At 41.5% G+C, this 27,497-nt stretch overlaps 2 protein-coding genes across 2 annotated transcripts; both read left to right on the top strand.

Annotated features, from left to right (window-relative positions):
• On the top strand, positions 626–25,822 carry LOC109226077 (RNA-directed DNA polymerase homolog). The gene is made up of 2 exons (XM_019390881.1): positions 626–1,051; positions 25,538–25,822. The coding sequence occupies exons 1-2, from the start codon at positions 626–628 to the stop codon at positions 25,820–25,822; spliced, it is 711 nt and encodes a 236-aa protein (XP_019246426.1).
• LOC109225559 (eukaryotic translation initiation factor 5-like) lies at positions 23,729–27,497 on the top strand. The gene is made up of 2 exons (XM_019390267.1): positions 23,729–23,922; positions 25,538–27,497. The coding sequence occupies exon 2, from the start codon at positions 25,860–25,862 to the stop codon at positions 27,189–27,191; it is 1,332 nt and encodes a 443-aa protein (XP_019245812.1). The 5' UTR covers positions 23,729–23,922; positions 25,538–25,859; the 3' UTR covers positions 27,192–27,497.

The following is a 27,497-nucleotide window of genomic DNA, read 5'->3' as shown; positions in this document are numbered from 1 at the left end:
GGGTGTTCATGTATATGTGTCTACACTGGTGGGGGACTCTATCGTAGTCGACCGAGTCCATCGTTCGCGTGTTGTAGTGATTGGGGGTCTTGAGACCCATGCAGACTTGTTGCTCTTAGATATGGTTGACTTTGATATCATTTTGGGTATGGACTGGTTATCACCCTATCACGCTATCTTGGACTGCTATGCCAAGACTGTGATCTTAGCTTTGCCGGACATGCCTCGTTAAGAGTGGAAAGGCACTCCAGGTTATTCTACCCGCAGCGTCATTTCGTACGTGAAGGCTCGACGTATGGTCGAGAAGGGGTGTCTGGCCTATTTGGCCTATGTTCGTGATTCCACTGCTGAGGTTCCTCATATAGACTCCGTGCCTATTGTCCGGGAGTTTCCAGATGTTTTCCCTTCAGACCTGCCGGGTATGCCACCCGATAGGGACATTGATTTCTGTATTGATTTGGCTCCGGGCACCCAGCCCATTTTTATCCCGCCATATCGTATGGCCCCACCGGAGCCGAAGGAGTTAAAGGACCAGTTGCAGGATTTGCTTGAGAAGGGTTTCATTAGACCCAGTGTCTCTCCTTGGGGTGCGTCGGTGTTATTTGTCAAGAAGAAGGATGGGTCAATGAGAATGTGTATTGATTACCGACAATTGAATAAGGTAACGATTAAGAATAAGTATCCACTGCCGAGGATTGATGATTTGTTCGACCAGCTTCAGGGTGCCAGGGTATTCTCCAAGATCGACTTGCGGTCTGGCTACCATCAGCTAAGGATTAGGGCATCTGATGTCCCTAAGACAGCTTTCCGTACTCGGTATGGGCATTATGAGTTCTTGGTCATGTCATTTGGGTTGACCAATGCCCCAGCGGCATTTATGGAGTTGATGAACCGAGTGTTCAGGCCATATTTGGATATGTTCGTGATAGTCTTTATTGATGATATCTTGGTGTACTCCCGCAGCCAGGAGGAGCACGAGCAGCACCTTAGAGTGGTTCTTCAGTCTCTGAGGGATAGTCATCTATATGCCAAGTTCTCCAAGTGTGAGTTCTGGCTAAGTTTAGTTGCATTTCTGGGTCACGTTGTATCAACAGATGGTATTCAGGTAGACCCGAAGAAGATTGAGGCAATCAAGAACTGGCCTAGACCAGCATCAGCTACAGAGATTCGGAGTTTCTTGGGGTTGGCGGGCTACTATCGTCGGTTTGTGGAGGGGTTTTCATCTATTGCAGCCCCGATGACCAGGTTGACCCAGAAGGGTGCCCAGTTCAGATGTTCGGACGAGTGTGAGGCGAGCTTTCAAAAGCTCAAGACAGCTCTGACTACGGCACTGGTGTTGATTTTGCCCACATGTTCAGGGCCCTATACCATTTATTGGGATGCTTCCCGTGTTGGGCTTGGAGCAATGTTGATGCAGGACGGCAAGGTCATTGCCTATGCTTCGAGACAGTTGAAGATTCATGAAAAGAACTATCCAGTGCATGATTTAGAGTTGGCAGCCATTGTTCACGCCTTGAAGATTTGGAGGTACTATTTGTATGGCGTGGCATGTGAGGTGTTCACTGACCACAAGAGCCTTCAGTACCTGTTCAAGCAAAAGGAGTTGAATTTGAGGCAGAGGAGGTGGTTGGAGTTGTTGAAAGATTATGATGTCACCATTTTATACCATCCGGGGAAGGCCAATGTGGTGGCCGATGCTTTGAGTAGGAAGTCAGCCAGTATGGGCAATCTTGCTTATATTTCAGTCAGTCAGAAGCCGCTTGCATTGGATGTTCAGGCCTTAGCCATTCAGTTCGTGAGACTGGATGTTTCTGAGCCCAGTCGTGTGTTGGCTTGCACGGTCGTCCGTTCTTCATTATTGGAGTGTATCCATGATCGGCAGTTTGATGATTCCCATTTGTGTGTCCTCAGAGACACGGTGCAGCGTGGAGGCGCCAGGATTGTTACCTTAGATGCGGATGGAGTTTTGAGATTGTAGGGGAGAGTTTGTGTGCCCAATGTGGACGGGCTTCGAGAGTTGATCTTAGAGGAGGCCCATAGTTCCCGGTACTCTATTCATCCCGGCGCCGCGAAGATGTACCAGGATTTGCGGCAGCATTATTGGTGGCGTAGAATAAAGAAGGATATTGTTGCATTTGTGGCTCGGTGTTTGAATTGTCAGCAGGTTAAGTATGAGCATCAGAGGCCTGGTGGTTTATTTCAGAGGATTGAGCTTCCCGAGTGGAAGTGGGAGAGGATCACTATGGACTTTGTTACCGGACTTCCATTGACTCGGAAGAAGTTCGATGCAGTTTGGGTCATTGTGGATAGGCTGACCAAGTCAGCGCATTTCATTCCTGTGGCAGTCTCCTATTCATCCGAGAGATTAGCTGAGATTTATATCCGGGAGCTTGTTCGCCTTCATGGTGTGCCGACATCTATCATTTCGGACCGGGGTACGCAGTTTACCTCGCGCTTCTGGAGAGCAGTTCAGCGAGAGTTGGGCACACGGGTAGAGTTGAGCACAGCATTCCATCCCCAGACAGACGGTCAGTCCGAGCGGACTATTCAGATTTTGGAGGATATGCTCCGGGCTTGTGTTATTGACTTTGGAGGTTCATGGGATCAGTTCTTGCCTTTAGCGGAGTTTTCCTACAGCAACAGCTACTAGTCGAGCATCCAGATGGCTCCTTATGAGGCTTTGTATGGTAGGCGGTGTCGGTCTCCGATTGGATGGTTTGAGCCGGGAGAGGCTCGGTTGATAGGTACGGATTTGGTTTAAGAGGCCTTGGACAAGGTCAAGATCATTCAGGATAGGCTTCGTTCAGCTCAGTCCAGGCAAAAGAGCTATGCAGATCGTAAGGTTCGAGATGTAGCTTTCATGGTTGGTAAGCGGGTATTGCTCCGAGTGTCGCCTATGAAGGGCGTGATGAGATTCGGGAAGAAGGGCAAGCTTAGCCCTAGGTACATTGGTCCGGTTGAGAATCTTGATCGAGTGGGAGAGGTGGCTTATAGACTTGCATTGCCGCCTAGCTTATCAGCCGTGCATCCAGTTTTTCATGTATCCATGCTTCGGAGGTATCACGGTGATCCAGCCCACGTGTTAGACTTCAGCATTGTCCAGTTGGACAAGGATTTGTCCTATGAGGAGGAGCCGGTAGCTATTCTAGACCGGCAGGTTCGTCAGTTGAGATCCAAGAGTTTTCCTTCTTTTCGAGTTCAGTGGGGAGGTCAGCCTCCTGAGGCATCGACCTGGGAGTCCGAGTCTGATATGCGGAGCCGTTATCCCCATCTTTTCCCCGACTCAGGTACTTCTTTCTTTTGTCCGTTCGAGGATGAACGATTGTTTTAGAGGTGGAGAATGTGACGACCCAAAGGGTCATCACCTGTTTTCTTATTCATTCTGTGCTTCCGAGGCCTTGAAAACATCATTCGGGGTTGCCTCGATTTGCGTGCGCAGTCCGGGCGCGTAGCCGGAAAACTTAAACATGAATTCTGTGTGAAAAATGCTAAATTTTGATATTAATATGAATATTTGGAAGAGGCGCCGCCACCGGAGAATCTTAGGGCGGCGCTAGGGTTCATCCCTTCAAATTGATATTCGAAGAGTTCTGGGCAGATTCGAAGGAAGTGAAGCACGGATTTGGAAAGAGGAGGGTGAAGGGAGTCTGGGCGGTATTTTTGATGGTGATTGGAGACTTGCCGCCGCCGTGGCCCGATTTTCGATGGCGGCTGGCAGTGGCGTTACAGGGGGTCTCTGGAGATAGTGAGAGACGAGTGAGGGGGGGGGGGAAAGGTTTGGTTTGGGGGAGTCGATGCCTCCTTTTTCTCGCAAAATCGGGTTTACGACATTTGGGAGGACAACTCTATTCCCTTTTGGGATTTGGGTTTTTGGAATTGAAGAGTCGCCACCTAATGATTAAGTGCATTAGGACACTGAGGGTTTTTGAGTTGGAAAACCAGAGTTTGGGTAAGGACTAGAAATTATCTCGAGGGGAAGGTGTTAGGCACCCCTCAAGATCCACTAGTGTGGTTCCCGGCCATGCTATATTGTGACTTCATGTAATCAAATAAACAATCAAAGATTCAAATATACAACATTGCAAATAAGCTAAAAAGACTTTGAAGGTACGTAGGAAGACAGAGATTTATGAAAAGATTTGAATGGTTTTACAAGAAGAGACGAAAACAAACAAAGGGAGAGGGGTCCTAGGTTTATGATTAATATGGATCATTAATGCAATACTCAGTAATTGCTCCTTAGAAAAGGGGCTACATGAGATATTAGCGCATCGGTCATCATCTCCATATTCTACCCTTCCCACCCCGTAAAGGTTACTAAACGCGTGTGTTGGTCACGAATACTTACCGCGTGCTATTACCCGCCCGGTTCTATAAGTCCTGGAGGGTATTTAGGACCACTATTCCTATGTGGTAGGGACTAGGCTGAACCCTTAAGTTTAAAGGCAAAATGCTAAGCGACATACATAACAAATAGGACTGCACATAAGGGAACATAGAAAATCAAATAAAGGCTCACAAATCCCTCCTCAAATGAACGCATAATTAGCATGTCTTAAACACATTCAAGGTCTCAAAGATAGGAGTTTTTACAAAAGAATAGGTAACAACAGTTAAAGCATGGTTTAAAAAAATGAAGTAGCAACAGTAATTTAATGAGGTACAGGACAAGTAAAATAGCACGATTCTGGGCAGAGGTTGGTAACCCAGTGATTTGAGAACATAAAAATCAGAAACTCAGTAAGAGTAAATAGGTTCACCATTTCAAAATCGTTTTCAGATGGAGCAGAGTTTTTTTCTAAAAAAAAATAGAGTGAACTTCAGAGAATCAAAGCAAGAATGGATGGTGTTTGTAAGCTGTGGGTATTCTCCTTTTGCCAAATATTCCTTGATATCCTGAAACCAAGGTTTTCCATCTGCTTCTTCTTCGACATGAGCACAGTAAGCTAGCCGATCATAGATCTTCACGGGAATAGGATCAATGAAGTTCTTATCTGGATGTTGTATCATGGATGATAGGGTAGCCAATGCATCGGCGAGCTCATTCTGGATTCTGGGAACATGCTGGAACTCTGTCTTTGTGAACCTCTTTATCAACTCCTGTACATGATGCAGATAAGGGAGTATTCTGGAGTTCTTGGTCGCCCATTCTTCTCGAACCTGATGTATAAGCAGATCTGAATCCCCAATTACTAGCAACTCTTGGATGTTCATGTCAATGGCCATCTTGAGCCCTAAAATGCAGGCCACGTATTCGGCCATGTTGTTGGTGCACGGGAACCTGAGTTTGGCAGACACCGGATAATGCTGACCGATTTCTGACACTAGGACTGCTCCTATGCCAACTCCTTTGAAATTTGTTGCTCCATCGAAAAACATTCTCCAACCGTCATAGGATTCTGCAATATCCTCTCCTATGAATGATACCTCTTCATCAGGAAAATACGTCTTTAGGGGTTCGTATTCTCCATCCACGGGGTTTTCGGCAAGATGATCTGCTAGTGCCTGTCCCTTGATTGCTTTCTGAGTTACATAGACAATGTCGAATTCACTCAACAGGATTTGCCACTTAGCTAGCTTGCCGGTGGGCATGGGCTTCTGAAAAATGTACTTTAGAGGATCCATCCTTGATATGAGGTATGTAGTATAGACACAGAAGTAGTGCCTCAACTTTGAGCTACCCAAGTCAAAGCACAACAGGTGCGCTCTAACAGAGAATACCGGGCTTCGTACGGGGTGAACTTCTTGCTGAGATAATAGATGGCCTGCTCCTTCCTCCCCGTTTCATCATGTTGCCCCAGAACATAACCGAATGCTCCGTCCAATACTGCGAGGTAGAGTAATAGAGGTCTTCCTGGCTCGGGCGGGACCAAAACTGGTGGTGTGGACAAGTATTCCTTAATTCTATCGAAAGCTTTCTAGCATTCATCAGTCCACTTGGTGGCGACATCCTTCTTCAACATCTTGAAGATCGGCTCACAGATGACCGTAGATTGTGCTATGAACCGGCTGATGTAGTTGAGTCTTCCCAAGAAACTCATCACATCCTTCTTGTTCTTTGGCGGTGGAAACTCTTGAATAGCTTTGGCCTTTGATGGATCCAGTTCTGTTCCCCGGCGACTCACAATAAACCCAATCAATTTTCCAGCTAGAACCCCAAATGCACACTTTGCGGGATTCAGCTTTAGGTTGTACCTCCGCAGTCTATTGAAGAATCTCCTCAAATCTTCCATGTGATCAGTGGCCTTCTTTGACTTAATGATGACATCATCTACGTATACCTCGATCTCCTTGTGTATCATATCATGAAAAATGGTAGTCATAGCCCTCATGTAGGTGGCCCCTGCGTTCTTTAACCCAAACGACATCATCTTGTAGCAGTACATTCCCCGCGGCGTAATGAAAGTTGTTTTCTCAGCATCTTCTTCATCCATCCAGATCTGATGATACCCAGCGAAACAATCTAAAAATGATTGCAACTCGTGCTTGGCGCAATTGTCAATCAGGATGTGTATGTTTGGCAAGGGGAAGTCGTCTTTTGGACTGGCCCAGTTGAGATCCCGGTAGTCGACACAAACTCTGACCTTCCCATCCTTCTTCGGTACTAGCACAATGTTGGCTAACCATGTTGGATATTCTACTACCCTGAGAACCTTAGCTTTGACCTGCTTAGTGACTTCTTCCTTGATTTTTAGACTCATATCCCGCTGAAACTTTCTGAGCTTTTGCTTTATCGGCAGACAGGTTGGATCGGTTGGGAATTTGTGATCCACAATAGATGTACTCAGACCAGTCATGTCATCGTACGACCAGGCAAATATGTCCTCATATTCCCTTAGAAATTCTGTGTATTCCTTCTTTTCCGACGGTGGTAAGTGAACGATGATTTGTGTTTCTTTGACGTTTTCTGCATCTCCCAGGTTAACAATCTCAGTCTCGTCCAGGTTGGACTTTGGTCTGTTCTCAAAATTCTCAACTTCTTTAACAATCTCTTCCGGTATGTCATCTTCCTCTAAATCTATGTCTGTTTGTTGCGTTGTCTCATTGTATGTCACAGTCATTGGTTCATCAAGACAAGTAATAGTTATGCTGTATAAGTAAAGTAATGAGAGAAAATAGTAAGAGTATTGACTTATAAGAAAAATCGAAATGCTTTGATAAATTCCATAACTGTTTTGAACATTGAAGATCTTATTGCAAAATTTAAAATGCGAAAGGAAAGTCAACTAGTAAAAATAAAAGATAGTGCATAATGCTTTGTTCAGCCTTGCTACCCCGAGGCTCGCCGGGCTCTGGTGGTTCTGATGGTCCAATTATTGAGGCATGCCCCTCTGCTCGCAGTCTGTATGGAAGGGCCTTCCTCCCCCTCCTCCTCAAAAATGACACAACAATCCATTTCATCGTCTTCCAAGAACAAATTCCTCACTGCTGCCAGTGCTTCCTCTTCTTCTGACCCATAAATAACATCGGCTGGCTGGAAAGTTCGCTCCAAGTGTGGTATTGGCTGCTCCAGTGGATAGTAAGGACCGTGCCATGGTGGTGACCAGTCGTTAAATTCTTTCCAAGTATACTCATACCCAATCCGAAGGTGGTGCCATGTTTCTTGAGCTTGATGGGCTTAATGATTCCTTAAAGGTTTTTTCCAAGTCCCTTGCCAGGTTCATATCCGCTCCAGTTCAATATGCTTTCAATTTTGTTATCCCACCACTTGTCTTTGTCAACAGCGTTGACTCGCTCGATGTGGTGATAGGTCTCCCCGCCTATCTTTCTTCTGCCTTTGATTGTTGGGATGGTCTGGTGACTGTATATGGGATTGCTACCGTCGCCGTGAATGATCACCTCTTGGTGATTCCACTCAAACTTCACTGCCTGATGTAGCGTGGATGCTACGGCCCCAGCGGCATGAATCCATGGTCGTCCCAACAACAACTTGTAAGATGTTGGCACGTCTATCACTTGAAAATCGACACAAACCAAGTAGGCCCCATTTGCAAACACAAGCTAATTTCCCCAATAGTGGACCTTTGGGAACCGTTGAAAGCTTTGACGTTGATGGCCCCATCCTTGATCTCATGCAGCTCTTTTCTCAATGTCCTGAGTGTTACCAACAGACAAATGTTGAGACTAGATCCCCCATCAATCAGGATTCTGGTGATAAAATAATCTTCGCATTGCACAGTGATATGCAATGCCTTGTTGTGATTCAAACCTTCTGGTGGCAGCTCATCTTCTTGAAAAGTGATCTTGTGACTTTCCAATACCTACCCTACCATGTTCACTATCTCTCCTCCGATGATGTTGCTTGGCACATATGCCTCACTCAGCACCTTCAACAAGGCATTCTTGTGTGCATCGGAACTTTGTAGCAAAGCCAGGATAGAGATCTGTACCGGTATTTTGTTCAGCTGGTCAATGACCGAGTATTCCTTGGCTTGTATCTTTCTCCAGAGATCATCGAGCCCGGTTTCAGTGATGGTTGGACGACCAGAGGCCTGCTTGCTTGACTCAGCTAGATGTTCCGGGGTATAAACCCTATCAGTTCTCGTCATACCTTATGCCGCAATAGCCTCTCCGAACCTAACCTTGCCTTTCCTTCTTGCCTCGGCTGTGTAGTCCCATGGTATAGCCTTTGTATGGAATGGTGTCATGGCCGACATCGCCACTGGAATTGGCGTGGCTATCTTTACTCCGAACGGAGTATGCACCTTAGGCGGTAAAACTGCAACTTCGGAGGGTGTAGGTGCATTTTCTGGTGACATAAATTCGACCTCAATCGGCATTGGCGTCTTTGCAGAGGATGGTGCTTCAAACTCAAGTGGAATGGACATATCTACCTCGGCATCCCCAGAAGGCTGAATCTGGACTACAATTGGATTAAGGGTGACTACTGGCTTCTTTTGATCGTCGCCTTCTGTGATTAAACCGATGGATCCTTGGGGTCCCAGTCATCCTCTATTTCAATCATGTGAACACCCCCGCCCTTGTGGTCTGGCAGAGGGTTATTACGGACATTTGGAGCAGGCTTCTTTGCCAGAATGATCTTGTTATCAATCAAACTCTGGATTTTATCTTTCAGAGAGCGACATTCATCAATGGTATGCCCTTTCATGCCGGAATGGTATGCACAGGATTTATTTGGATTGACCCACTAAGAAGGGTTTTCAGGGGTTATAGCAGGGATAGGGGTGACATAACCAACAACTTTGAGCCTTTCGTACAACTGGTCAATTGGTTCAGCAATGGCGGTGTACTATTTGGGAGGCCTGCGGTCAAAATTTGGTTGAGGTCTAGGGAAGTTTTGACGTGTGGGAGGTGATTGATAGTGGGATGACTGAGCATTGTAGGCTTGGTAGACATGTGCTGGTTGGGAGTATTTGGGTGAAGTGGGTTGATATGTGGGAGGTGGAGACGATTGATACATGGGTAGTGGAGTTTGGTAAGAGGGTGAGGGTGCTTGGTAGTTCGGAGTAGGTTGATATGTGGGTGGAGGCATTGGATACGTTTGGTATTTGATAGGGGATTTGGTCCTCTGTGCAACCATTACAGAACCTACGTCCCTTTTCTTGGACGTACCACCAGACTGTAAAGCCTTATTGGTAGCTTGCAAGGCTTCAAAGTTCGTAACCATACCACTCTTGATGCCCTCCTCGATCCTTTCTCCCAGCTTGATCATGTCAGAAAATTTATGATTCTCGATCAGCATCAGTCTTTCATAGTATTGCGGGTCCTGTGCCCGGACGAAAAACTTGTTCATTTGTTCTTCCTCGAAAGCAGGTCTGACCTTAGCAGCTTCTGATCTCCAACGAGTGGCATACTCGCGGAATGTTTCCGTGGGCTTCTTCTTTAGGTTCTGAATGTAGAACACATCTGGCGTATTTTCTGTATTGAACCTAAATCTGTCCATAAAGTCGGAAGCCATACTCACCCAGTTTGACCACTTCTTCGGATCTTGGCTAAAGTACCAAGAGAAGGCATCTCCCTTCAAGCTCCTCATGAAAAGCTTCATGCGGATTTTCTCATCTCTCCCCACTCCGACCAGCTTGTCGCAATATGTTCTCAAATGAACTCTCGGATCCTCTATACTATCAAACATCTCGAACTTAGGAGGTTTGTACCCCTCGGGCAGTTCGACATTAGGTTGTATGCAAAGATCTTCGTAGTTCAACCCTTCAATCCCTTTGCTTCCTTCGACGCCTTGAATTCGGCTAGTCAACTTCTTAAGCTCTTCAGCCAGACTCCTGATGAGTAAGTCTTTATCATCAGACTCGGGTGTGCTTGAAATGGGTTGGGTGGAGTGTGGCATGGTTTCCACGTAGATGGGGGTGTTATGATGAGCGTGGGAGTGGTTATTTGTGAAGTTTAAAGGTTCCGGGATGAGCAGTGGAGTATTGTTGGAAGTGTGGCAAGTATTGCAGTGGTGATGAGGAGCGGGATGGTTTTGTGGTTTTGGGATATTTTGTGGAGGTGTGGGGTTGATATCTGGGGTAGTGAGGGAAAATGATAGATTTGCCAGATTTCGGACTTGATCAAGTTCTTCCTGAAATTTCAACAGCTTTTGTTCTAGTTGGGATGCATTTTCCTTGGGGACCAGAGTACCATGAGTGACCTCTACCCGTTCAGTTGAGTTGTTCGAATCTTTCATTTTTCCTTTGTTTTTGTGTCTGACAAGACTGGGATGAGGAGTAGGTGGAGGGCCCCTGGATCTCGTAAAATATGATGATGTTGCCAGAGTTCACGAACTAACCTTTGGGGAGGGGAATAAACAAAAAGTAAAAACAAAAGGTAACAAGTCAGTGAGGATTATTAGAAAAAATGTTGCAATATTTAAACATGTAGTGCTGAAATATAAAGCGTGTCCAAATTTTGGGGGACCTCGTTGTGCCCAAGGTAGGCCTAGCGACAAGTTGATTTGGAGAACTTAGAATGCTAAATGCCTCATTTCATTGATAAAAGTAGACGAATCCCCAAAATGACACTAAATAACAAGAAAATAAAAATCACTAGTGGCCATAGGCCTTATTACATTTTATAAAGCGGAAATGGAAATCCCTATCTATTTGGTCCCAGAGGGACCTTCCCTAGACTCGACATCATTGGCTCCATCAAACAGCTCCCCTAGCTCGCGCAGTCCTAGTAGCAAGTAAGCTCTAGCCAGATGTCCGCCTTCATTTCCTTCAGCAGTCCGGCAGTCTTCGACCCTCTTTAGAAACTTCTTTTCCAACTCTACTATACCTCGCTCCAAATAGACCAATTGTTTGTTGGTGCTGACAGCCATATCCTTCCACTCTTCAATATGTTTTTTATTGGCTTCTTGTATTTCACCGTGCTCACTTTCACATTCCCCAATCCTCTTGCGCAGTTGGTTGTACTTGACCTGTGCTTCAGCCTTTTCATCGATGATCCTGTGACCTTGAACAAACTCGGGTTGACCCAGACCATTATGATTGTCCTCCAGCCAGCTTGAATAGTATGGGGTACAACCAGCATGGTATCTGTCTAGTTCGATGGTGTCCCTTCCCAAGACAATCTTGCAGTGCCACATGTGCTAAGCCTGGCACCTGTAAGGACTATCGTCATTCTGGAAGTCAGCCCGGAAGTGACTCATCTTGTCGACCCTTGGTATAACCTGCTTCCTACCAGCCTGTCTCATAACTCGGAGAGGGACATAAGGGTAGGTTCCCCTCAGACCGATCAGTATCAGAAATAGCGCATCCCTTGATCGAACGATGAAGTCTTTAGTAGGGAACCACTCGAACATCCATTGTACTTGGTCTTCCTTTAGATTTTCAAACAGTTCTACCCATCCCTTGGCATCCTCCGGCTGAGCAAACATATCAGGGATATAATTCATTCGCTTTGGGTGATGGAAAGCGATATGATCGTCCCAGTCCCTTCGATGGATTTCCTGTCGGTACTCACCCTTTTGGAGATGTTCTACGAGCCAAAGTTGAAGTAGCAGATTACAACCCTCGAAGTGTTTGGCTCCCTGTTGACACCTTTCTAGGGCTCGGTATATCTCTGCAATGATCATTGGTACGAGACTGAATGGTTGTCCGTCAATTCCTCCATTAGAGTTTTGGTGACCATAGCTAGCCTGGTATGGATTCTTGCTTTCTTCATTGGAAACACTATCATCCCCAAGAAACAGAACGTGAATACAAAGACCCTTCGGTGAATATGCCCCAATGATGTAAGGGCGAACTCATCAGGATAAGTATGGTAAGATTTGTTGTGACCGTACCTCTCGTACAAGTAGTCAAAGGGAATGTACGACTCTTTCAAACATGTCAAGTCTGGATTCTTCTTTAGACCCATCATTTTGAGAAAACCTCTACCCTTGCGGTTTTCCGGCATTAACAAACCCGGAGTTTCCCACGGTATACCAGCCAGTCCTCCTATTTCCTCCAGCAGGGGTGTCATCTCAATGTCTCCGAAATGGAACACAGACCTATCACAATCCCAGAATAGAGTAGCAGTTTCTATGATTTTGTTGTTGGGTTGGATTTCCAGGAGAGAAGGTAGATTTCCTAGGTATTTCCGGATAAGAGCCTGATCACTGGAATGAAGGTCCTTCCACCAGCTTAGCAGTTTGGGGTGGATGTTGGTGACCATGCCGAGTCTAGGGACTTCGTGCCTCATATTTCTGCAAGACAAAAAGAGTTAGGCCCTTACCTCCACCAGACTCGACTATTTAATATCAACAATTGGCTTAAAAACATTTTAGTTCTCCAAATAAATGCACAGAACGTGATAATGTCCGTTTGGGTTGTAGGGAAACCCGGTGGATTTTGGACAAGGCTATCTTAAAGAGTCATTATGCGGACAATATAACTGACTCGGCTAGGTTTGACCATGATGCATGCACAATTTAAACAGAAAGGGTTTCTATGGGGTTTTAGACTGGTACCCTTGAGCAGACAACTCAAGAGGGAAAGGCGCGGAACTGTCGACGGCACTGCTGATCGACTAGTTTTACCGCAAATATGCCTTTGCGGGATTTAGGAGGGTGATAATATCGGAAGAGTGCAACCACTCATTATAAGCATTGCTATGGTATTTTGTTTGGCACGAGTAGAATATGATGTTGAAAACATGCAGTTGCAATAATTAAAATAAGTTGTCATGTACTTGCACGTTCATAAAGTAATAATTATAATAATTTTAAAACAGTAATAAAGGAATGCAGTAAAAGAAATAAGGGAAAGAAACAAAAGAGAAGTAAGTTTTGTAGTAGAAGAGGGAATTAAATGCTTAAAAGGACTAAACAAATAAAGGCACATAAGAAATGTAAAGTCACAGTAATAGCTTGAAATGGTAAAAGCCTAAAAGAATATCCCCAGCGGAGTCGCCATGTTGTCGCGCCCCCTTTTTCTCGCGAAATCGGGTTTATGACATTTGGGAAGACAACTCGTTGCCTTTTGGGAATTGGGTTTTGAATTGGAGAGTCGCCACCTAATGATTTAAGTGCATTAGGACACTAAGAAGAGTTTGATTTTGAATAAGCAAAGATTAGGTAAGGGCTTGAAATTATCCCAAGGGGAAGGTGTTAGGCACGCCTCAGGATCCGCTAGTGTGGTTCCCGACCAAACTATTGTTGTGACTTAAGTGCAAATAACACATAGGCAAATAAAAACTTCAAGTGAGAGGGGATTTTCACATAATGGTTACAAATAAGCAAAGTTAGAAAGAACAGAAAGGAGATTGATTTTTCCTTAGAGAAATAGTTTAAAATTTGGAAAAGAAGCAAAGAATCAAAGAAACAAAGGGGAGGGGGGGTCCTAGGTTTATAAATAATATGGATCACCCCACACAACATCCGGTAATTACTCCTCAGTGAGGGGCTACACGTGATGTTATCGCGTGGTCATCATATCCATATCTATCCTTTCCCACCCTGTTAAGGTATTAAAGCGTGAAATGGTCTCGTTTACTTATTGCATGCTATTACCCGCCCCAATCCTATCAGTCCCGGAGGCAGTTAAGACTACTAATCCTAAAGGGAAGGGATATTAGGCTTGTTTATAGTTTCGGCAAAAACTCTAAGGCGACATACAAAAAACACGTATAGCAAGTTGGGGGAAAGCACATAAACAAGTGAGGGCTAAGATAAACCTCCTTTAAATAAAAGAGAGCACATAATCTAGCATGACTTACACATACTGTTTAAAGTCTGATTAAAACTTAAAGGTTGAGGCAAACTGATTTATTACATAGTTCAGATACGAAGCCCGAATCAGGCTTGCCTGCTGGTTGTAGCTAATAAAATCTGATTCAGTTTATAATTTTAGCCCTAAGGCTTGCCTAAGTGTTGGACGAGGATCCTATAGGCATGATATCTACTGATTTCAGAAACAATGAAATAAACTGAATGCATACTGATTTAAGAAAAGTCGTCAGTTATTAAAGAAAAGCGAGTTTTAGCAAGAGATCATAAGTTCTGCAACTGATGGTCGTAATTATTACTGGTTTTAGACTTATAAGCGAGTGAAGCGATTCAGACTTGATGAATAACTCCTATGGACATGCTTTCTATGCGTGTTGATTTTAAACCCCTTTTAACATACATGGTAAAATGCAGAAACCCTATAAATATGATATCTAGGTACTGAATTGCGTTTAAAGCCTATGGACATGATATCTAATTGTAGTTGATTGATTAAGACCTATAAACATGATTGCCTGATGAAGAATGTACATGCAAGATTCAGAAAAACGTATACGTATATTTTCTATGTGCATATGTAGGATTCAGATTTCCAGGTACTTATAGACATATTATCTATATGAGAGAATGCAGAATTCCTACAAACATGGTATCTATATGCGAAATGCGGAAATTCAGAAATACATCTATAGGCAAGTTATCTATATGAGAGTGCAGAAATTCAGAAATACACCTATAGGCAGGATATCTACCCTTCGCATACATAGTTATCCCTCCCCCTTTCACTAGCCATCCCCAAGAGTTTATTACAAAATTATTACAACCCATAATGAAGATAAAAAGAAAATACATCAGAAATTAAAAGTACAACCAAGGAGAGCCTGATTCAGACTTCCTGTCTGAAATATGAAGTAAACCAACTCCAATAAGATCATGATCCAAAGCCTTTCTCCCATTTGGATGTGTTAGAGTTCCCTAAGAGTCTCATATGGATTCCGGGCAGTGCTCACACCCAAATGTATCACCAGATTAAGACATAGTGCAGTGTCGAAGGGCCGGCCCTCAAGTGTCCAAGTTCAGAGGGAACTCAAGGTCCCAAGGCAAGGCTCACAAGAGGGGGGCAGAACTTAGGGACTAAGAGAGAGTGCAAGTGCAGAAATAGAATGTTGAAAGAGGGGAAAGGGAAAGGGAAACAGCTCAAACCAATACACATAGGGGTATATGGGAGGTGGTAAAGAAGCAAAGATATGCTGGTGGGCATAATCAGCAATGGGAAATGTTGGCACGCCCATAAGCCTGTTAGAACACACTATTTAGAGATTAGGATCCCAAGGGATCAAGTTTAATTCATGGACAATAACTTACATATTGCCATGTCTTAAACCATATGCTCAAACACATAAGGGGGTAGGGAATAGGGATTCATAGCAGAAACAAACAGAAAGAGAACAGCATGCTAATTGAAATATTGAGCTCTATAGAAATAGTAAATAGACATGGATATACAAACTATAAATAAACACATTGTTGTGATGCTGAAGCTTAAATCAGGACATATCAGTTTCAAAGAAAAAAGTAGAGAAAACAGTAGGTCTTGTAAATAGGCCACAGTGCAGACAAGAAGAGAGAATATTATTGTGTAAGTGTGAGTCAGGAAGATTGTATATGTGTTTTGAAGGATTGTCAATTGTGTGTGCTGTGTGTTAAAGAGTCGTGCATTTATAGTGTTGAAAGTCAGGCAGAAATAAGGTAAGAAAATAGTTAAGGAACTGAATATCAATCAAAAATCAATTACACAAGACTTCCTTTAATTAAGGGATTCAGATTCAAACGGGTACAAACTATATGAGGAAAGAAATTAAATAAGCATTTTGTGCAAAGTAGGCAATTAGGGGTAAATACATAGAAGTTATTTAAGGACAGAATTTGAAATACACGGTTGTACATATAAGGTAAGTAAATCAATTAGTAGCTAGTAAATCAAAGGGTCTGAGATTTAGTATGAATGAACCAAGTCAGAAAAGTTGAGAAAAGGTTTTTTAACTTAAGTCGAGTCACAGGGAAAATCAGCAAACAAGGAAAGAAAATCAATCAGACCTATTCAGAAGGGAGTCTGAACTAATCACAAATTCGAAAGCCATTTTAGAGGGAAGTCCATCACATATAAAGAGCATACAGACATGTTGAGTTGAAAGAAGATGTCATGTCTTTACAAAAATCAGTAGGTAATGGTTGTCACATAAGTCAGTAATGCAGAAGAGAAATAGCATCTAGTAGCATACAAAAAGGTCCAATGTAAAAGGTCCTAGAAAAGTTTAGCAAAAAGTTAGAATCATATGAAAACAAGGATGTCCAAACTTAGTTTGGAGACTCGAAATTGGTCTGAAAGAGTTAGAGATTTTTGAAATAAAACCCTAGTTCAAGCAAATCACATAGCCAAACTTGGAAGAACCCCCAAATTCTAGGGTTTCCACCATTAATCGAGTGCAAAGATGAGAGGGCAAATAATTAAATCGAAACAGGTTCAGAAGTCTCAGAGAAGAACTAAAACTTCTAACATATTTCTTCCAGCAACAAAACTCATGAGAAAACATGATAGAAAAATAACATGCAGAACACAGTAGAAGAGCTCAAAGAAATTAGAGTAGAAGAAGCATAACGGAAAAATTGATAAGAACAATAGAAGAAGCATGCTAAGAAGTTTTGGAAGAAACTTAAGCAGAGCTCAGTAAGTGGAACTTAATAAGAACACTTAAGAACATAATAATGGAAAATACAGTAGGAGAAACTCACAATAACACAGTAGAGGAAAATACAGTAGAAAAAGCATACAAGAACACGGTAGAAGAAAATACAAGAACACAGTAGAGGCAAATACAAAAGAAAAAGAAAGTCAGAGAAACATTTAACATACTTTCAAAAAAACCCTAGGCCGGAAAAGAGATGATTTTGAAAGTAGTTTTTGGAAGAAAAGCCAGAAAAATCATTTTAAAAACTTAAGGAAAGCATGGATCTGGAACATATCTAAGGAGATCAGCAAAACCTCGAAGGGTTAGGGTTTCAGAAGAACCCCAGTAGTGAGAAAGGCTTGGAAAAGTCACTGATCTAATCCGGAGAAGTCAAAACTAGGCTCGAACAACCATGGCATGCCGGAGCTAGGCCGGAGATGGCCATAGAACTCAAATCAAACGAAGCCTGGACCAAACTCCGTCGTGGTCAGGCCTTGATCTTTAAAAACCAAGTGTGTGGGAGTCGTAGGAGGCTGGTGTAGGACTCCGATGGCATAGGAAGCCATGGATTCCGGTGGCTTTAGGGTGGAAGTGGTGGGAGGCGGCTAGGGTTTTGAGAAGCTTCGAGAGAGTTTAAGAGAATTGGGGGGGGGGGGTTCAGAGGCGGCTGGTAGGTGGAAAATGATTTAGGTTTAGGGAGTATTGGTAAATGAAAAAGGAAAGGGAGAACGGTGGCCGTTGATCATTTCGATCAACGGCCTGGATTAAACGGGGAGCCGGGCGGGTTGTTTAGACGGGCTATGGGTTGGGTAATTTTAGGAATTGGGCTGGGCAATTGAAATTGAAATTGGGTTGGATTAGGGGTGCCAAATCTAGCCAAAATCGAAACAAAAACAGGCTAACATTTAAATAGCCATTTCCCCTTATTTATTTTATAAAAAATAGTAAAATAATTTCTGGAAATGAACTAAAGGTACTAAATTAATTAATAATATAAAAATATTAGATTAAAAATATTGGATCCAATTTTGTAATTATAAATGCAATTAAATCTTAAAATAGGCTAATATTATAATTAAATGCAATTTAGCTTTTAAAAATACTGAATAAATTTGTAAAAATATGCAAAAATCATACTAGCTATATTTTAGTATAAATATAAGATTCCAGTAACTAAATTACCAAAAACTAATAATTTTAAAAATAATCATTGGGCTTTTATGGATGAAAAAGGTAAATAAATCAGTTTAAAACCTTACAAATTATGAGAAAATAGTAAAATTCTTGGATATACTTATATATACGTATATATGCTATTTTAAAGATATTTTGCATATAAAAAATATACAGGGAAAAATTGGGTATCAACAATCATGAGAATTTCAGGTTGCGTTCCGGGAGTAATAGAATGGACAACAGAAGAAGATCCATGACGAATTCAGAGGATGGTCATTCAGGAAAACGCTTCCATAAAGCAAGCAATGTGAGCAAAGTTAAGCTTAAGGGACTATATGTGCCAGTTACACTAAGTGCCACCATTGCGAGTGAGGAATTTTGTTATCCTTGGTACAGAAGGATTACCCCAAGGCGAGTAAGGGTCATTGATGATGCGATAGGACGCCAAAGATGGAGAGGAAAAACATCTATAGGCAGGTCGTCGTAGCTCCAAGACTTAGTATTCCCCTAAAGGGGGAATATAGAATGATAAAGGAAGAATGCGATAAAAATGAGAATGGGATGAGATTGTACTTATTCGAATCCTACAGATATGCTATGGTTCCAGAACGTTATGTAAGTATGACGTCAGAAAAAGGAAGTAAGGGTTCCTGCTTGGAAGGTTATTGATAAATAAGGAGCTAGTGCAAGAGGTAAGTTAGACAAAGGAAATAACCCAAGAGAGATTACACGGAATATGGATATGGGAATAGGTTGACGAGTAGTTAGTAGTTGATTCAGGAAGAGCCTAGTCATGACTAGACAAGAAGTTACAGACAAATCAGCAGATCTTGCAAGATAAATGTAGTAAAACCCAACATGGAGAATTCAGCCTCGCAGTAATGTCATCATAATACTTGAGATATATTGAAATAAGAGTCGGGGTAGTTAAAGGTACCGTATGAGTGTTACGGGGATAAAAGAAAGTACCACTGGGAAGGCAGTCAAAATATCAGTTCAGAAGCAACCCTACAAGCACAAGGGCACGGAGGTAGGCAACTACGGATGATTATAGGCAAGGAAGGACATCAAAAGGTCCGTAATAAGCTCATAGCTTTAAGAGAGTCAAGGGTTCTCCCTAAGTACTACAATGGAAGACTAGCTGAGGAAATAAGGAAGAAGGTTTCAACCTAAGCACAACGACCTAAAGAGGAAATGGTCGTGTAACAACAGTCTCACAACAACATTGGAAGCTCTCCAAAGGAAAATGGCACCTACCGTGGCTAATGAACGGGAAGTAAAATAGAAGTAATATTCGAGATCATATGAGTTGCACAAAAACTCTGGCATGTGTGGGCACTAAGATAAGCTAAGTATGGACGCAACACCGGCGGCAGAAAGACCGGGAAAAGTAATAGCTTACCTTGAAAGAAAGCTAAGATGGAACGAAAGAGATTATTCGATCAATGATCCAGAGTTGGTTACGTTATGAACGCCCTTAAGGTTTAGAGTTTTATACATGCAGCATATACAGACGTAGAAGATGCTGGTATACGTCAAAAGAAATAATTGAGCCCATGTCATAAACGAAGGATTAAATTGTTAAAGGATTGTATCATGCATATTCCTCAGCACCCATGAACGGCTAAACAGAATAACTAATACCATGAACCCCAGAGCGGGAGATAATTTAAGCCGACATAAAGGCCGATCAGAAGAAGGAGGAAACTGAAGAGTTACATCAACGAAGTAAATCAGGAATCCGATTATTGGACCTAGAAATTATAGAAATCGTGATTGAGAATATTGCAAAATTACTCTTAATATCGAAGGTACAAGGGAGATATTACAACAACCATATCCTATAACGACTCTACGATAAAGTTAGTTAGAAGAAGTAGCAGCCTCATAAAAAGTCAGTATGGAGCTCCCACAGGATTATATAGGTACCAGAGGTGCAAGCATTATAATGGAGCTTCAAATAGTGGATGTGATTTATATCTATGTGGGAGGGAGGTTATGAAAGAAAGATAGAAGAATGTAAGGTGATATTTTAAAGTAAGTAAGGTAAAGGTGAACAACGTACGAATACTCAAGTATAGAAGGATGAGAGTGGTCCATACTTCAGGTAAAGGACTAGAAGCGTTGGGATTCACTATCTAGGAATGATAGTGGCGTCGTCAGTCGAATACTTCCCAACCTATGTTTTCTAAGTACCAAAAGGTCTAATTAGAGAGTAAAAGAAGAGTTAGAGACGATGCAGTGTCTCGCTTGGTGTTCCATAAAATGCATGGGAATTGATCGCAAGCTAAATTATGATAGAATGATAAGGTTTTAGAAATACAAGAGTAAGGAAAAGAAGAAGGCAGGTGAGAAAGTGACAAAAATGAATAAGTCCTCGGGATTAAGCCTGTGAAAACAAAGGAGCTGACTCAATATAGCTTGAATGAACTCAAGGGAATTTAAGACTAATAGCATTTAGAAGAAATGGAATGCTGCCTTGGTAATAGAATAAGGATGTAATTATGATAGATAAAGGATGACGTTTGGGCCTTCGATTGAGTAATGATCTAACAAAGAAAATAAAGGGATCTCATGAATTGGACATGATTAAAATACCCACACAAGGTGAATCACATTGGGATGCAATGGAAGTATGGTATCACCCCAGGTGGATTAGTCTAATCACTTCAAATGATCCTCGATGCAACGTGAGCCCTAGTGACTACGTGAGAGGTTTCAAATTATCAGTGGTAGAGTGTAGATCAATATTGAGGTGAATCAACAATGGATGGATAAGAGTTACAAAATATAAGATGAGAATAGGCCGTCGTTCTTAAAATGAATAGTAATGAGGAAGCATTAAAGGACTCAGATCTATACATATAAGCAGCAAAAGAGTAACCTGAAATTTGGTAGCAGACCTCAGTAACGATAAATTGAAGTAAGAGTTATTGTATAGAATGGCCTACCTAGATACGGTAAAAATCACGCGGTTAGATAACCGGTTCTATGAAACAAGATGTTGCAATAATTGTAATTTCAACAAAATACCGAGCAAAGAACTTTAGTATACCTACAAATGCCCAGAGGGACATTTCTTAAAGCTCTGTATATGTTTGCGAAGTGAGTCCTAGAGATTCGCTAGAAGCTAGAGGAAAAAGGGGAGAAGAGTCGCATAAGCGCACTTACAAGGTCAAAGTCGTAAAGGCTGCATAACAGAAGGTAGCAACAGTTACAAGATTGAAAAGATCCTAACCACAAGTCGTGACATGAGGAAGAGGACTAAAGGGAGGAATGCCCTAGCCTTGAGACTTATTCACAGAATAGTTGCCTAGATGGCAAGAGGAACACTAAAGTATTCGTAAAAGCTATGGGTTATGAGAATGATAAGTTTATCAGTCAACATTCGAGGACGAATGTTCCAAAGGGGGGAATGATGTTATATCCCGTATTTTTATATGTTAAAGTTTCGTCGAAAATTAATCGACGTAAGTTCGGGAATGGGATTATTTTAAAGTTATAGGCATTGTGCTATTTCAAACAAGTGATGAGTAAATTCGTGAAGAGGAGAGGGGAAGCAAGTCAAAGAAAATAAATTTTCGTCCAAGTTTGGCATGTTGGGATAAAACGGGCCAAGCGATAATACCCGATATTTATGGACTAGTACCATACAGGGTACCATATGACCATGGTAGTATGATGTATAAAGTATATTAAAAATAAGTAGAATTTAAGTAATTTGAGATAATTTTTAATTACGCGGGTGGTTGGTTAATTACCGGCAACGGGACATTACCTAATTAACTAATAAATGGATAAAGATTAAATTTCTCACCCCCATCCCCACGTGGCACCAAGCCACATTCTAAATGAATGACTCTCAGCCATTCTTTTTAAGTGGCAGCTTAATATGCTAACAACAAGACTTGTCAACTTTAAGAAATTCTATACAATATTATAATCAAGGTGGGGAAAGACGTTCAGTCATTCTCCTAACCTTTCAATAGATTCATTCTCAAACTTTACAATCAGATGTGAGGGTTCAATGTAATTCCTTACCGAATTCCCACAAAAAAACGTGAGTTCTCGCAACTAAAAGGAATCCAAAAGGAATTATTTGCAACGTAAAATTTTGCGGTTCTAAAGGAGTACGGTGCAACCTTTTTCAAGAATATCACACAGATTTTTCCTACTCTAGGTATGTTAAGTCTATCCCTTCTTTCCTTTTTGGCATGATCTATACGATTCAAACGAAACGAGCAAATGCACAACTTCCGTAAATGACTCTATTCATAGAAATACTAGAGATGCTTATGTTCTTGATTTCCCATGTGTCATATTATTCTATCATCTGTTTATGGGTCTCAAAAATACGTAAGTTGGTAAAGTTTAATTCATGATATTAATCAGAGGCATAATGGTCTTATGACGTACCGAGAGATTTTATTAACGTATTTCATATGCATTTCATGCATTTATACATGCACATTGACACATGACCAGATGATGTTGTATACGCGTATATATATATATATATATGTATATATGTATATGGGATATGGTAAAGGTTATCGCGTTATATACGCACTACCACCTCATCAATTGGTATACGTGGATGATTTTGCCCACAATGGCCGAGATGATATGATAGGATGCCCTCAGAGGCATGATGATGTCATGAAACATGTACCTATGCACGACATGACATTCATACGCATATGCGTGACACTAATTATTTCATGTTTTACAGAGTTATCCAGACTTACAGGTTGAGTCATTTACTCTATATTTCTTCCATGTCTGTTATGTACTTATTTACGTGGCATACATACTCGGTACATTATTCGTACTGACGTCCCTTTTGCCTGGGGACGCTGCGTTTCATGCCTGCAGGTCCCGATCGACAGGTCGAGAGTCTTTCAGGTAGGCTATTAGCTCAGCGAAAGATGTTGGTGCGCTCCATTTGCTCCGAAGTTGCTTGTTTGGTCAGTATGACTTAGACGCGTATTGTTTGGTATGACGGCGCCCTGTCCCGACCTTTATGTTAAGTGTGTACTCTTAGAGGCTTGTAGACAGATGTCATGTACGTAAAAGATTGTATGGCCTTGTCGGCCTATGTTCAGTGTACAAGTGATTATTTTGGTCTTAGAGGCCCATATGTCTTATGTATAAGTTGGTATTACATGTTGTATTCTACCTATTTCACGGCAGCCTCTCCGGCTCAGTTATCTATGATAGTATGATACGTTATGTAGGTACTTGGTTGAGCAAGGTACCGGGTGCCCGTCGCAGCCATTGGTTTGGGTTGTGACAAACTAAATAAGAGGTTTGGTTGTCAGCATTAATCTTTATATAGCTAATAATAATACCATATTTTATTTGTGATAAAATGAATAAGAATGCATTTATTATTAATAATAGAAGAATAAAGAAAGTCTAACGACAAAAATATCCTTTGAATAGATAATCTATACATAACAATCATATTATTATCTCGCATCTCATAACAATTTTGGTATAATTATTCATTTGCAGTTTTGCATAACAATCTTACATGACTTGTTTTGGCAACCAAATCATCCTCTACTTCCGTAACCAAACAGTCTGTCTTGCATAAAAATTATGTCGGTATAATAACGGCCAAGATTAATTAGGTTAGTCGAAATCCGAAAATAAAAATTTTAAGGCGTGGAGAGGCAGAGAAGTATCTGGTATAATACCCTTCCCAACCCTATATAAACAATCTTCTAGGGCTGCCTGTCCTCCTCCTCAGTTCCCTTTCCTCTATATTAAACCCTATTTTACGTGTTCCAGTTTCTCTCCTCTTTCATTCTATTGCAGATTTGTTCCTCCTCGTTTCAAATCTATAAGGTATTTGATTACTTTTTCTTCTTGTTTTTATGTATCGTTTACCTATTTTCATCATGAAAGCTGCATTGTAGATCTTTTTCTAAATCTTATTCTTAGCTTTTTCATCGATTTGATTAACGTAATTTTGGAGTTGCTGAATCGATGTTTGTTGCGTATTTATTTATGTTATATATAAGTTCATCTTCGTTCTGATCTATTTTATTTAGTCGTCTCCTTTCCGATCTATTTTATTTAGTTGATTGATTGAGTTTTATTTGATTGATTGAGAATTTAGTAACTGATACGTGAGATATTTAGTTTTTTTTTTTGTTTCTAGAGAATCTCTTGCTTTATAGGAATTCTGATTTGGTTTAAAAGACAATTTTTTCTAGAATCGGAGTGAAAGGAGGCGAAATAGAGTGGAATGGGTATTGATGGTAGTTCATATGTCAGATTCCGATTAATTTGGTGTTGACTATTGGTTTTTGTACTCCCTCCATCCCATTTATGTGAGTTTGTTTGATTGAGCAATGTATTTAAGAAAGAACAAAAGAAAAACTATTGAAACTTGTGGTCTACAACAAGCCATATACACTATAAATCTTCTCAATAAGGGTAAATTAAAGTTTAAAGTTAAGTTGTTTCTAAATATAGAAAGGCGTCATTCTATTTGGATAGACCAAAAAGACAGAGGGGGAGTATGTTTTAAGCTGTAGTCAGAGTAAAATTGTATAAGAATTAGCTTATTTGATAGTTGTTGCCTATATGAAGTGCTTTTGTTTTTCGCTAAGCTGAGGATGCCTTACCTAAGCACTGGATGGCTCTATGGCATGTGGTGGTGGAGTTAAGGGAAGTTGTTGAAAAATTATTCTGTAAATAGAGAAAAGCAATTTATTGTGGTTATAACTTAAAATTATAACTGTTGAATCTCCCTTACATGAGGAAAAAGTCAAGTGAAGTAGCAAAGGGTGTTCAGAAATTGTTTTCAGTTACAAGTTCAATTGCTGTTAGTCACTAGTCCAAAACCCTCTAGAGATATTCTATTGTTTTTAAGTATAAATTCCTAGCTCCGTTACTGATGGCATGATGCCTAATTTATTCATTTAGATGGTCATCTCCCCCACCCCCACCCCCACCCCCACCCCCACCCCCAAAATGACTATGGTATGGTAAATTATAACAGGAATGTTGTCTGCTATTGATGATTCAGTTTAAAGAAGTGTAAAGAATTGGGGCATTGTGGACAAATAATTTTTTGAAAGACTGCAATCTTGTGTTTCTCTTCCAAGTGTTTCCGGAGTATGCAACTTAGAAGCTTATATACACACACTGATAAATGACCTAAGGGAATGTTGATGGTCTTTGGCGGATTAATTTATCATGGTGTACCTTTGTCGATCTATTTATTCATCTTTATGGGTTTTGCCATTTGTTGCAATTTTTTTATAGAATGTATAGTTATTCATGCTGCTATGACATAAAGGAATTCAACTTTGAATCTTAAGGGTGGAACAGTCTGCTAACTGTCTGCTGTCTGTCACAATTATTGTCTTTTGCCTCTATTTATTAGTATAATGTAGTGTAGTAGCTTTTGGTTTCTCTGCCCGTATTTGACTCGTGGTTCTTCTTTTTGAAGGTTGCAGGTAGTGTGATTTTTGTGGAGTTTCAGAGTTGTAGTGGTCTAAGTGAAACTTCTTTTATGTCCGAACAAGCCATCTTCTATTTGGGATCCATTGGATTGCTTGGAGAGTATTGTCCTACGTCAAGAAAAAAGAACCATCATTTCTCACGTTGGGTTTACTGTATGCATCTCGGATCATTACAGGAAGAACACATTGACTTCTGTGGTTGCTGCAAGGCACAACCTTCTGCCGACATACTGTGCAATTGTTCTGCTGAAGAATTCTCTGAAGACTCCTAACAAACACTTCATTTGGGAATATCTCACTGAATCAAAGATGGCTTTGCAGAATATTGGTGCCAGCAACAGTGATGATGCCTTCTACAGGTATAAGATGCCCAGGATGATTACCAAGATAGAGGGGCGTGGGAATGGAATCAAGACAAATGTGGTGAACATGGTTGATATTGCCAAAGCTTTAGCAAGGCCCCCATCCTATACTACAAAATATTTTGGAAATGAGCTCGGTGCTCAGTCAAAATTTGATGAAAAAACTGGAACTGCACTTGTCAATGGAGCTCATGAAACTCCTAAACTTGCTGGTCTTCTTGAGAACTTTATTAAGAAATATGTGCAGTGCTACGGTTGTGGAAACCCTGAAACGGAGGTCATAATAACTAAGACTCAAATGATCCAACTGAAATGCGCTGCGTGTGGTTTCATTTCTGATGTGGACATGAGGGACAAGCTGACAACTTTTATACTGAAGAACCCGCCCGAGCCTAAGAAGGGCTCCAAGGACAAGAAAGCAATGAGAAGAGCTGAGAAGGAGCGACTGAAGGAAGGCGAGGCTGCTGATGAAGAGCAGAAGAAGCTGAAGACAAAGAAAAAGGTTTCCTCCAAAGATTCTAGTGCAAAACCTAGCTCTAAAAAGAAACACGGTGGCTCGGATGAGGATCGTGCTTCACCACCTAGAAACCATGTTAATGTGAAAGAGGACGAAGAAGATGATGATGATGACATCCAGTGGCAGACGGATACATCACTAGAAGCTGCTCAGCAGCGTATACAAGAACAGCTAAATGCTGCAACTGCCGAAATGGTTATGCTTTCAACAATTGAGTCAGAGAAGAAGTCCAAGGTGGCTACTCAAGCCCAAAGTCCTAAAGCAGCTGCTGCGGTGCCATCTAAGAATCCGACGACAGGGAATGGAGAGACAAATCACGAGAGGCTTGTTGAGGAGGTGAAAACAAATATAAGAAAGGGAGTTACTGCCAGCCAATTGCAATCCTGTTTGGGTTCACTCTCTGGGTCTCCTCAGGAAGTTATCACTGCTCTGTACGAGGCACTGTCTGATGGCGTTCAGAAAGGATTTGCCAAGGAGGTTCTTAAGAAGAAAAGTTACCTTGCTGCTGTTGCTCAAGACGAGGAGTCACAGCTACGATTGCTTCGAGCTATTGAAGAATTTTGTGGGAAATACCCAGTTGCACTGAAGGAAGTGGCTCTGGTTTTGAAAGCTTTATATGATGCTGATGTGCTGGAGGAAGAATATATAGTACAGTGGTACGGCAAGGGTGCTGCTGGGAACAAGGACTCCAAAATTTGGAAGAATGTCAAACCCTTTGTTGAATGGTTACAGAGTGCTGAGTCCGAGTCCGAGGAGGAATGAGATCCCAAGTGTCTCCACCTTTCCATTTTGCTGGTTTGTGCCTGAGATGCTGCCCTTTCGGAAATTCACATGTTGATGTTATTTTATCGTGTTTGTGTTATTTGTTACTTTGTGTTACTTGTGTTGTCTGTCTTTGTTGCAGACTCGTGGGAAGTTCCTTTTGTCTCTTTACATGAATAAAACTTCCTTTATTTAGTATTATTTCTTTATTCCCTACCGTGTCATGTCCATTAGAAACGAAAGTATATCCTCTTAAAATGTTACGACTTGAAGGTTTTCTGAAATGGTATGGCAACTTCAAATTCA

The sequence above is a fragment of the Nicotiana attenuata genome, chromosome 5 (genome assembly GCF_001879085.1).
Source record: "Nicotiana attenuata strain UT chromosome 5, NIATTr2, whole genome shotgun sequence".
NCBI classification, from domain to species: Eukaryota; Viridiplantae; Streptophyta; class Magnoliopsida; order Solanales; family Solanaceae; genus Nicotiana; species Nicotiana attenuata.
The sequence above is the reverse complement of the archived record's forward strand: the minus strand, read 5'-3'. Positions and strand labels throughout refer to the sequence as shown.